Below are 12690 nucleotides of genomic sequence, written 5' to 3'. Positions count from 1 at the left end.
AAAAAAGACTAGGTATAAGGGGGGAGGGGGGAAGTTTTGACACATTTGCGTAAACCTGGCACCTAGGCTTTATCTTTGGACTGAGAGGATAGATTATTAATGATAAAATCACAGAGACCACCTGGAGGCCTGGAGCTGCGAAACCTGGAGGCCTATCCAAGAAATCTTAAAACTTCATGAAATTCATCATATAAGAATGATTTTATCATAAATAATCTATCCTCTCAGTCCAAAGATAAAGCCTAGGTGCCAGGTTTACGCAAATGTGTCAAAACTTCCCCCCCCCCCTCTTATTAATTATAAATAAGCTGTGTTACTAAACCTACAATTAAAATTTTTAAAATTCCCCACCTGTCCTCTATCCTAGCGTGTGCCAGATTATATTTTGGTGGGAGCCATTCCTTGCAGGAGCCAGGTAATAATCCTGCTAATGATTCTGTCAATGTGTCTAACAATGTCATATCTAACCAAGGCCCAGAATCCTACAGAAAAAAAAATATTTTTTTTGATAATCTAAGTTTTATGTTACTGCTTTCAGAAGTTTTAAAAAGATAGTACACACAAAACAAAATCAATTTAAAATGCAATTAAAAGTATCTTCAAAAAATTATCGGTCATTAAATCCATTGCTACCTCTACTTAAAGATTGTGAGTAGGACTGTCACATTTTAGAAATAATTTGATCTTACCTTTAAAATTTTTAGGGCACAAGCATTCATGGCATCTTTGTTTGTTTTGCCCTGAGCCCTTGCCACTAAATAATTGAAGGATACTTTCATCTTTACACTTTCCAATGATAAACCTAAAATAAAGATTTCTAGATACACTGAGCATAACATTTTTAAGCATAAACATTATTTGATATTTACATTGGTAGAATGTTTTCCTATGTTGACACTATGAAACACTAAAAAACATTTTTTTAATCATTTTCTTTTTTGTTTTTTGATTTGAAGAAAAAAATATGAATTCGACTAATGAATGATAAACAAAATTTTGAAAACTTTTGTATACCTGGTACTTCAGTATGTTCAATTTCTGTAACGAGGTCTCCGTTCTTCATCACAGCTTCCTCCTAGTCACAAAAAAAAATAATTTTACATAATTGATTTCTGAATAATGGTAACAAAACATCAACGATAACACCCACGCAAAAACTACTACATCCGGAACCCCCTCGCCCCCCCCCCAAAAAAAAAAACACAAACTAAAAACACGTTCTTTTTAATATACCTTTTTTCCATTAATTTCACCTATATTTTTACTTAGGTATCAAAAGTCATTTTTCTTGGGAGTACAATTGTAAATCAACTAATATAAACATTTTAAGAACATTTATGGTATAATAGCTTTATTTTGTTTTTATATTTAAGTATAACAAAAGAAATGTAACAATAAAAATAGGTACCTAACAATCATCGATTTTAAAATAGCAAACAAATATACCTAAAAATCCTCTACAATCCCGGCCTTGTTTTTAATAAACCTACTGGGTTGGGTTATTTTTTAAAAACCCAGGTTTCTTCCAACCCTGTTTTCCTTAAGTTCTGAGATCTTACTAGACACAAACAACTGACATTCAATAATTTTGTATTAAATAAAGTCATGTCTTTACCTGTAAAAATAACGCAGGATCCTGCATGGCCACGCCAGGTTCCCAGAGCATTTCATTTTTTCTCTGTTGCCACAAGTCTGGCATTGTCACCCTCTTCCAGGATTCTACATCCTTGTCCTTAGAATGAAAAATGTGTTTTCCTCAATTTGTCTTCTTAAGCATTGAAACCCCCCTTTCCCTTTTTAAAAAAATGAAAATAAGGAGGGGTATAGTTTTTCGTTTTTTTATTGCTTTAGGTCAGGTACTGGGAAGCCCCGCAGGGGTTAGGTTAGGCATAAGGGAAACAACAACCTTCTCTTCTTATCATTGATCAATTAAAATAATAGGGGTAGGTCAAAGCTCAACAGGCACTCTAAAGGAAAACACCAATGAAAATATTTTCGTTTTATGAAAGAAACTATTGACTCTAATAAAAAGGTTTTTCTTTTTTATTCGAATATTTAACATTAGAGGTTGATAAAAAAGCAAATTAATTTAACTTGTCATGTAATCTAGCGGTGTAAGTTTTGGGATAAAAACGAGATGAAATGGGTACCTAGAAAAAAAAGACTTTAGGCTATCGTTATTCGAAAAATTTGTTTTAGCAGGTTTCTTTCAGCACATACCTTTGGTAGGTCTTTGGTGAAGGGTTTATCAAACTTGATAGCTGGAACATTGAGAGGCTTGGCTCCTGGAGGACCGTCTTCGTCAGAACTTTCTCCAGAGTCAACCTGGATAGAAAGGAATTATAAATTGTTGAAACTACTATTTGCAGGTACTTTATGCATTCAGAAAAAAAAGTATACAAAAATATTAACGAACCTTATATCCAAAGCTGGGTGGCAACGGAACTTTGGCTTCCTTGTTCTCCTCGCTGTTAAGGCGTTCTAGTTCACTAAGGAAGAATGAGGCTGCCCCAGACCTCCTGTTGTCGGTAATGATAAACAATTTTAAGTTTTAAATAAATATGAATAATATGAAAAATATAAATAAATGTGCTTTAAAGTGCTAAAAAAATATTCTTCCACAGAAAATCATGTAAACTTATAGGTTACGTATAATGCTGAACTTCTTATTTAAGCACAAAATTATCCTAATTAAATTAATAATATTGTAACGTTGTTGATATGTTATTCCTGGCATTATTTTGGAGGTCATCATTTTGATTCTGATTAACAGAGGCGGGTGTCACCTTAGCTGGTTTAGGAGTTGAGAGACTGAATGATATTCCCTAAAATAAAATATACATTAGCTACGCTTACTAATATTAAGGCTTCTAAAATTTATTTCTAGAAGCCCTGCACAACTGCTAGATAGACTAGGTTGTCCGTACATCATTAAGATAATATTAAGAACTTGTTTTTACTTAAATATAACGTGTACAAAATTATAATATGATATAAGCTTTTCTATTTCATCAGTCACAGTGTTACGTTTCTTTTTATAAGGTTGTTATTACAAAGCTAAGCATAAGAATATTGTCCTTTTCGTATGGATATAGTAAAAACAACATTAGAAAACAAAGCAAAAATAACCAACATCAAACTAACTATGTAAGTAAAAATTTTTATGCCTAAATTCCTGTGGTTTCTGTTCCTTAATTTAATCAAAGCAACCACTCTAGTCCCTAAATCAAAATAAATACCTTTGTAGGAGCAACAATAAATCTCTTGTCACCAAACTGAGTTTCAGGCTCTGTGTCTTCCGTGGGGTTAAGAGGGTCATAGCTGCTTGTTGTTGCCAGATGTTCCTAAGGAAGGACAAATATTACCTACATTTTGTTGTCTAGTAAAAATATGTTTCTCAAGGACCATGATAACGCCGCTGTAATAGCACATTTCAATATTAAACTAAATAGAGGCAGCTTCATGATAAAAACCGCCCAGTTCTCCAACTCTTCTTTAAAGCTGAATTTCTAGAGTGTTTCAAACATTGGTTTAAAAAGTGGCTCTCTCTAACCCCTCAACAGACATGGTTCTCCTTTAGAGTGTTGCTTCCCATAGGTCCAAGGAAGGTTTTAACTATTTCAGGGGTGTTGTATATTCTGCACAAGATTTTTTTCCCCTGCTGCAATTTTTTTTATTTTTTTTCCTCCTGGTTTTTTTCAAGCAAGGAAGGGGTAAAATTAAAAAAAATTTCAAAACTCTTTGTTTTATTTATTTTTTCCCCCCTCCCACACACTATTTTAGTTTTTTTTTCACCAAGGATGAGAGAAAAATGGAAAAAATGTTTTCATTTCTCTTAATTTTTCCATTTTTTTCCCCCCAACAACATATTTTTTATTTTTCTACCCTCCTCCCCCCCCCCCTCAGCAGGGTCAATTTTAAAAATATACACCCCTGAACTATTTTTTGGGAAAACCATCCTCCTAAGATAAATCAAACCTAGAAAAAAATACCCACTCATACCCCCAAAAATTTTATTCTTTTACAAATAAAATTGACAGTTGGGGGAGGGTTGACTTCATCTTCCGTAAGTGCCCCTAGAGGCCTCTAGGGGGGGGGGGGGGGCGTATCCGCTAGTATACTAATCAAAGAACTAACCTTTAATCTTGTTACCAGAACAGTTCTGACTCCTTTGGTTTCCAATCCTCTGCTTGCTAGAGCCTCCCTCAACTCCACCACCTAAATACAAGAAAATAGGTGTTCAATTTTTTTTATTTAGGTGCTTAAGTTTAGCCTTTTAGTTTTAAGAATTTACTTTTTTTCCACTATCCCATATACATTTTCGATTTTCTTTCTTTATTCCTTTAAAAAACAAGATCTTTTGATTTTGATTTGTAACCAAGGAGTATTCCTCATTAAATCCTAATAACCACTTTCTTTAAACAACCCTTTTCTTCAAACAACATGTAATTGTACAAAGGCACTGAAGACTTAATAAATGAAGAAAACTGAAATGGTTAACTTCTCATAGTCATGCAGGTATAGTATGACACACTATAAAATAATCTGCTACCCAACTGTAATGTCACATAAATCTCAGCCCATAAAAAAGTTATAACTCTAAGATTCTGCACAGCAGTTGCTTTTGTGTTGAACAATATGGAACTGTGAAAAAAAGGGCGGCGGAACCGCCGCTCCCGCCGAAAACCGCCATTTTCCGCCAAATTTTGTTTTGCTATTTCTCGCCATAATAGACAATTTTCAATCATCTGAGATAAACTTTTTTTTTTCATAAAAATTTCGCTTATATTTTCACTTGACACTTGTAAGATTTTACACTTTTTGCAATTTTTTTAAATATTGACATGACAGATGATTGAAAATTGTCTATTATGGCGAGAAAAGGCAAAACAAAATTCGGCGGGAAACGGCGGTTTTTGGCGGGAGCGGCGGTTCCGCCGCCGTTTCTTAACAGTTCCATATTGTTCACCACAAAAGCAACTGCTGTGCAGAATTTAAGAGCTATAACTCTTTTATGGGCCGAGATCATGCACGTTTTACTTTTGGTTTCAAAAAGTGGCACATCCGCCTCCCCCCTTTATTCAAAATTTAAAGGTGTCAAAATTAAACTAACCTTCAATTTATCAATATCCTCCATCTAAATTAGATTTTTATATTCCCCCCTACATTTTATAATCTGAAAAGTGAACAAACCCTGAAATATCTTTAATCAACAAAAATTATTAAATAGGAACATCTCGTCCATTTTATTATCCATGAAATACAAACCATTAGGTATTTTCAAAATAAAAATAATAAATGAAAAATATCAAACTTTAAATCAAATTATTGAAGTTTAAAATCACACTTAATTTACACAATTACACTTTATTGAAAACACAAAATCTTATGTTTGTTTACATTAGGTCATGATCTAAAGATATTTTTGGACTATCTCTGACAAAAAAAAAGCAGATACTACCTTTACCAAAAAAGCAAAAATATTTTTGCATATAAATCAACTTTCTATCAGTCTTAAAAATTAGGTATATGGTTAACAAAAAAATACCCATTGAAGAAATATACAGTTAAATGGAATTAAAGTGAGAAAAAAACTTTTTTTAACAATTTAATTTTACAGTTTTAGGTAGGTACACAAAAAAACAAAAATTCAACTGTTATGAACGAAAAAATAGTTTAAACTGAACTTTGTAAACCTTACAGAGCAAACACAATTTATACCATCTTTTAACAGTAAGCAAGCTTTTAACAAATACGAAATAAACAGTTTTTATGATTGGTAATTTTACACATAAAATATCACACACAAAAAAAGATGACAAATAATTCTTTTTCATAAAAATTTTCACTAGATACTTACACTTGGCTATCTAAAAAGTGGACTCTTGAGTAGCTACATATTAAGTCAATCAACACCACCTTTCATGAACGCCACCATAAGCTTTACAACATTTAGTTCAACACACTCTTCCTCCAAGCATTACAGACCAACATGATTTTTATATTGTGACCACAGTAATACATTTTGTGACCACAGTTTCAAATGACCACTTAATGTCATTCAACCAAGGATATTCAAGTGGGTTTATTGTCCCACTCTTTTTTTAACTTAAGTCATTTTAATTATTGATTTTTACAACCAAATAATGTAATGGTCATTGGACACAATGTTACAGGATGACAGTTTCACTTTCACAAGTGACCACTTGACCACCACCACTAACACTGACATGACCGGTGACCACCATATGACCGCTGCCAAGGAAGAGTGTTGATGACCACCAACCAACTTAAGAATGTGTGTGTATGTACGTGTGTATAATACCAATTTAGGTCTTATTTATCCTGAAAATTTGAATTGATTAAAAAAAATACAAAATTGTTGTTATTCAATAATGAGAATTGTAAATTTGTTCAGACAATCTAATTTGGATTAGAGAAATCAAATGAAGTTAAAACCAAATTACTTCCAAACCTCCAAAATTTTTACCATATAGTTTTTAATGTTCAAATTAAATCTGGGATACAAGGATAGCATAATATAAGATAAGTTTATCTCACCCTTTCTTAACTTAAGTACAACAATTTGTGTTTCCCTAACACTGTTTTTTTCTGTGAAAAATATGCCCTGATTAAAGTGAAAAAAGGACTTAGAGTTACAATTATTAAGATATTATTTATAAGTTAAAATGCTAGAATATTTGGAAGCTATGTTCCTAATCCTAAGTAGCGCAGCAATGACAGGCTAACTTTTATGAAAACACAATAAAAAAAACAATTACGTCAATATGCACAATATTAAATTATTTTGATTCAATGAAAACAAGGACATAAACCATTAAACCCATGGTAAAGAGTAGCCGCGCTAATAAATATATTTACCTGTTTAAGAAGAACGCTTCTTTCTAAGTGAATCACTTTGAGCGTCGGCCTTATCTGTCTTGCATCTAAATAAATGGTTTACATTTCATTGAGAACTATATTAAATTAGGTATAAAAATTATGCTTTTCTAACAGCCAGTATACTGCAGTAAAACCGGTTTTTGCTACAGATGAACACAAGTTTCGTAAACAGGCAAACAAACTTATCTTTTTTGCGTCATTTTTAAGAACGAAGTAAATTACTTAATAAAAAGGCAAATTGTTTCTGACGTTTTATTTAACTTCTAATATTGGGTTTATTAATAAAATCTTATCATAAACATAATCTAAAGTTCTAAATACATGAAAAAAACTTACCTGTTGCAACTGTCTCTGCTGGCGAAATTTACATTGCTACAACTGAAAAAAATAGGTTGTCACTTATTAAGTAATATTTTTAATGAAAAAATAGGTATTATAACTTAATCATTATATAAATCTGTAGATTGAAATTAATGGTTGAAAAGTTTGGAAACTACTAGTTTGTAACCGACCTATCAAAATCATATGAAGTGTCCAAAATTTTGAGCTAACTGATATCATAACGTTGTTACAAAAAAATTACAGTCCATGTCCCCTCCCTCTATGGAGAAAACAGGTTTTATCTGAAATTAGAATAGTTCCATAAAACTGTACTTACATCCAACAATCCCAATCCGAGTCCTTAATGTAGGTGGCATCTTTCCAAGCTTTCACTTTGTACTTTTGTAATTCAGGCTTCTGCAGGTCACAATATTCACCATCTTTGTTACCGTTACATGTCAACCTATAAAATAAGTCTTACAGAATAAGTTTAACAATAATGGGCAGAATATCAATAAACTTTTTTAGTTGCGTAACTACTACCTATATAATTAAATTTATGATGTCCATCTGTCTGAAACATTTGGGAGAGGGGGGGGGGGTGGTAACTTATTTTTCCAACATCCTGTTTAAATGGACGGCTGTTATTTGTTAAGTTTCCATTTACCATGAGCATTTGGGAATAAATTACTTTTTCCGCAGGTCCAGTCTGTCGTTCATGCAACAGGAGATCAAAATATTTTCATTCAATATTCTTTTTTATCAGCAATAGCATGTTCTCTCGTTCTTCTTTCAATTTTCATGACTAATAAACATTTCCTCTATAAGTTACTTTGTCCATATGTTTGTGCTTTGCTACTTATGCTTGTTGTCATCCTTATTTAATTCTTATCCACTAGGTGGCATAGGAATCCTTCCTTGAGATACATCGAAGCCCGTCCGCCATAAAAGGAAGAATAAAAATAGCCTGATTACCCTCCATTCTACCTACCTTGTGCCAAAATTAAGATTATAGCATCTAGGACACTCCCAGTCTCCCTCCTTTGGTTCCGGACCTTTATGCCTTCTTAGAACAGTCTTGGGACCACCTCCCCCACCACTACCTCCCATCATACCACCCATGCTAGAATTAGCCATGGGAGGCCCTCCGCCCATTGGTCCCCCCATGTTACCCATTCCCAACATGCCGGAGTTGACCCCCATGGACTGCATAGCCATGTTCATCATAGCCGCCATGTTGTTCATGCTGTTGCCACCCATACCGCCCATCATGGAGTTGCTTGGTCCCGCTCCCATGCTTCCACCGCGTGAATAAGATGATCCTTGTTCGTCCAAATCCTTTAAATGTAATTTGTTTTAATTAGCAGAAAAAAGGACAATACGTAACTAATACCACAGCGCTAAAATGATAAAACATTTCAGTGAAAAAGAGACAATGTTGTATCAAACAATAATTAACTATAAAAGGATTTTTAAAGAACCAATCTACACTAAATTTGTAATTCATCCAATAGCAACGCAGCTATAGATATGACATTTTAGGAACTAATAATAGATTTATTATTACTTGGATCTTATACCAGATTATCATGTACTCATATGTTATAATATCCTATACTTTATATCCATAAATTGAACTAATGTTAGTTATACGAACCTTCTTTTCAAATTTACAGTCCGGCTTATTACACTTGGTTCTGTAGGAAAAGTTCATATTGTTGCAATTTGGACAAAACCAATCTCCATCCTTTTTCGGCCTTAAATAATAAATAATTAGGATTAAGTTTTTTTTTATTGTTGGGGACGTGATGGGTTTGAGTCTTTACCACACCATAATTATAAAAAATAACTAACGGGTAAATATTGGTTTTCAATCTTAGTAAACCTTTGGGGAGGGTTGGGGATTTACAAACAAGACAAAGTTCATCTAATCAATGGTAATGCTATAAATGGGAAATAAAGCATCGCTGAATTGATCAAGATGGCAATAATGGCCTGAAATTAATTATCATAAAACAAAATGAATTTAATGCATAATAAACAAAGTGACTATTCCCAGTGCTTCCATCTGAAAAATATTTTGGGGGTCCTTGGTGCTATACAAATATCGATAAAAAGGGAGAGGTAGCCTGGTAGGTTTCGGGTAAAATCCGTAAAGGTTATGTGTTATAAGTTAAAAACAGTACCTAGTAGAACGATAAAAATTTATGTTAACTTTAAAAAAAAAAATTTGTCTAGTTCTTTTCAATAAGAAATACACATATTTAGTTAACTACTACTACTATCTTTAATCCTTAAAACACACACACCTTTACGGATTTTACCCGAAACCTACATCTCCCTTTGTATTTATTAAATTGATAGAAAAGGTTAAATCTATTTAAGGTACCTACGTACTCTTTTCAACAACAAAAAGGTAATAAAAACTTACTGTCTTGAACCACCAGCTTCTGAACCAACAGGCTTGTCTATTCCACATTTGTTGCACTCTGTTCGACTAAATAACAAGAAAAATTATATCTTGTAAATAAGCACTGCAATGGTAAATAATAAAGGGGGTCAAAATAGTTCGAGCAATAATTAAATGGTTGGTTATCCATTAACATGAAAAAAAATCTTATTTAATAAACACAAAAAAATCTTACTAAGAATAATTGAGATTATTGCATTTGAAGCAAGTCCAATCTCCTTGTCTTGTCATGTCATCCTTGACACCTTGTCTCACATACTCGGGCTTCTTGGGCACCTATAACATATTTGTATCTTATCATGTAGCATATCTTGCTTGCCCAAGTGATATATACCTATGAAGGCAAGGAGGACTTTCAGCCTAAGATTAAAGCTATAGATTTTAGTATCTAACAAAAGCGTAATTATTGATATTTGTTACCTAAACCTACCTACTCGGGCTTTAAAAAGTTTTCTATTAAAACATGACACAATAAATGAATCAAATAAATCAAACAGTTAACACGTCCGTAGCTCAGAAGCCAGTCAAAATTATTAGAAGTACAGTTTGTACGACATCAATTCCCTTTTACTTAATCACGGTATTCATACACAAACGATGATGAATGCAGAGCTTCTAAACAAAAAATGAGGAATTCAGTAAAATATTTCCATACTTTATACCTATTTGACACATTGTTTAGTGTTCATTAGGTACTAATAAATGTTTGTTTTTTCCCACTAATTATGAACTAAATTACTTGTTTTTTTAAATAATGTAATAGCGATCTTACCCCACATTTTCCGCCATTTCCATTGCAGGTTGTCCTGCGAGAGAAGTTCATGTTACCACACTGAGGGCAATCCCAGTCTCCAGGTTGCTTGGGCACTCGATGGTTGTAGGGCACATTCCTGGAGGGTACCATAGTACTGTAGCCGCCCATTTTTCCGCCCCCAGACTCATCCCTGTATCCCTGGCCCATGTTGGTGTAACCTAAATTAACATTCAATCACATATTTTGTCAAATATTATTGTTTGTCTAAGTTTAAGGAATACTAACCGAAAGGGAATTTGGATCTCAGTAGAGGGAAAGCCCATTATTTAATATCTTTTCAATTTAATAAGGTATAATTCAGTTTATAGCCAATAAGTGAGTTTAAGCGAATTAAAGCTAAAATGATATTTAGGGGGAAAATACAAAGCGTTGAAATAAAAATTCGCAAAATCCGCCTGAATTTTAGCTACTAACCTGTATTTGAATTGATGCCTGATGAATATCCCCCACTTTGATGATTCCATACATTAACACCATTCCCACTCTGCATCATATTGTTCATCATTCCAGATCCCATTCCTGACCCTGATCCCATTCCCATGCCTGTCCCTGATCCCATCCCCATTCCTGAACCCATTCCCATACCCATTCCACTTCCACCACTCCCCCCTCCCTGGTTCAAGTTCATCATATTGTTGGTCATCATTCTGTACATATCATTATGTTCAATTAGAAAGGTATAAATTTTGAGTTGAAAATAAGTGGCACTTTTCATATACTAGCCTTCGGATTTTTAAATATTTGCGGATTCATCTCAAACCTATTCCGCCCCAAAAATAATAGGATTTTTTCAAATCTGATTTTTGGTCCAAATATAGTTAATAGGAAACGAATGTCTTCTCTGAATATATTATCTTAGTGCTTTAAAGCCAGTAGCTTAACTAATCATTTTAAATTGAAAGTATTAATGTAACGAGAGTCAAAGAAAAATCTATAGTATCTAAAAACATGTATTCAAATGTGCATGTTAATAAATCTTTGTTCAAATTGAACACAATCCTTATTTGCATCTGCATTTGTCTCATTTCATCGCGCAATTCTTCATTTATCTTTTTCTGCTCCTGAAAAGAGCAGATAAATGATTTTGAGAATAACAAACAAAATTCTATACATACCTGCCTATGATTAAGTGACTTAAAATGATAAACTTCTAGTAAACTGTAGATATTTATATTCCTAATTATACCTAGCTAATGTAGAGTTAGAAAGTAATAATCAGTTTAATGGACACAAACTAAAGTATTTCCAGCCTCATTTGGATTAACGAAAAAAAATTTTTTAACAACATCAAACGGGTTGATAGATATTGTCATAAAGTATAGAGCCCTCTTTTTATTGTAAGATAATCATAAAATACTGACCTGAAGCAATGTATTGCTAGCATCGCTCCCGCCATAACTCCCCCCACCTCCTGAACTGTTACTCATTCCATACACTGCTGCTAAAATAAAAATGTCAGAATTTAAAAAAAAAATACAATGTCAAACTCTAAAGATCAAATCATATCACAAAGAAAAGGTACAGTTGCTCAAAGTGATTTATATATTTAACTAATTTGTGATTTGTGTACTTGAAGTAGTAAACCTTTATATGTTTAAATGTAGATTATGATAAATATGGGTAAGCCATGAAGACAATTGAAATAAAAATAAACTTTAAATGTTTTTTTTAGATACGCCCTAAAACGTCCAATTATTGGTGTAATTAATTGTAAAAGTCATAATTTTAAAATGTAGCTAAAAGAAAATCGCTTAACATGTATAAATTTGTTTAATTCAGACACCATACACCAATAAAATAGCTAGGTGCTAGTTGAACGACATCTTGTTTTGAAAATTAGCCAAACGTATAGTTGAATAATCACAACACAGTATGATTTGTAAGTCTTGATATAAATAAATTACATGGTAGAAAATTTATATCCTATCAAATATTCGATCGAAACGAAACAAGTGATTAGATTACCCAGTATAATATCATTGAAAAATTATTGTTTACGTACGTGGAAAAATGCGTTATCCATGTAAATTACCTGGATATGAAGTATTATATCCGCTAGAATTCCCTTTGAAATTGGACGAACCGTAATTGTTCATTTTACTTCTAGAAAAAAAAATTAATTATCATTTAGGTAAGAATTTTTGCAATTTCTAGTTTTATACAATAAAAGTATTGTTTATAA

General features: G+C 32.8%; 3 protein-coding genes across 13 annotated transcripts in view; 1 reads left to right on the top strand and 2 right to left on the bottom strand.

Annotated features, from left to right (window-relative positions):
* Positions 1 to 5247, bottom strand: part of LOC145319414 (uncharacterized) — a 16205-nt gene extending 10958 nt beyond the window's left edge. For all 5 annotated transcript variants that reach the window (XR_013879835.1, XR_013879837.1, XR_013879836.1 and 2 more), the window contains exons 1-10: positions 5114 to 5247; positions 4138 to 4218; positions 3240 to 3344; positions 2734 to 2825; positions 2417 to 2522; positions 2221 to 2325; positions 1616 to 1732; positions 1015 to 1075; positions 690 to 802; positions 352 to 482 (exon numbers count right to left, since the gene is read on the bottom strand). Coding sequence is in view for 1 of the 5 variants with exons in the window: in XM_080161538.1 (XP_080017664.1) it covers positions 352 to 482; positions 690 to 802; positions 1015 to 1075; positions 1616 to 1732; positions 2221 to 2325; positions 2417 to 2522; positions 2734 to 2825; positions 3240 to 3344; positions 4138 to 4218; positions 5114 to 5137 (935 nt within the window). In the remaining 4 variants the exon portion in view is untranslated. The remainder of the gene's footprint in view (positions 1 to 351; positions 483 to 689; positions 803 to 1014; positions 1076 to 1615; positions 1733 to 2220; positions 2326 to 2416; positions 2523 to 2733; positions 2826 to 3239; positions 3345 to 4137; positions 4219 to 5113) is intronic.
* Positions 1 to 12690, top strand: part of LOC145319421 (uncharacterized) — a 92030-nt gene that overhangs the window by 73347 nt on the left and 5993 nt on the right. The window lies entirely within an intron of this gene.
* On the bottom strand, positions 5176 to 12690 carry LOC145319418 (uncharacterized). 5 transcript variants are annotated; one of them, XM_080161543.1, is made up of 13 exons: positions 12541 to 12690; positions 11870 to 11949; positions 11510 to 11569; positions 10923 to 11157; positions 10467 to 10666; positions 9870 to 9970; positions 9656 to 9721; positions 8882 to 8981; positions 8216 to 8562; positions 7562 to 7687; positions 7240 to 7281; positions 6883 to 6947; positions 5176 to 6345 (listed from the first exon to the last, which is right to left on the bottom strand). In XM_080161543.1, exons 1-12 carry the CDS (start codon positions 12602 to 12604, stop codon positions 6887 to 6889), a joined length of 1482 nt encoding a protein of 493 aa, XP_080017669.1. In that variant the 5' UTR covers positions 12605 to 12690; the 3' UTR covers positions 5176 to 6345; positions 6883 to 6886. The 5 variants fall into 5 exon arrangements, with proteins under 5 accessions (XP_080017669.1, XP_080017672.1, XP_080017671.1 ...); XM_080161546.1 differs by having other exon boundaries at positions 11510 to 11557; XM_080161545.1 differs by having other exon boundaries at positions 11870 to 11946; positions 12541 to 12608.

This window comes from Acartia tonsa, chromosome 5, assembly GCF_053477335.1.
Source record: "Acartia tonsa isolate MP-2025a chromosome 5, ASM5347733v1, whole genome shotgun sequence".
Lineage (NCBI taxonomy): Eukaryota > Metazoa > Arthropoda > Copepoda > Calanoida > Acartiidae > Acartia > Acartia tonsa.
The sequence above is the reverse complement of the archived record's forward strand: the minus strand, read 5'-3'. Positions and strand labels throughout refer to the sequence as shown.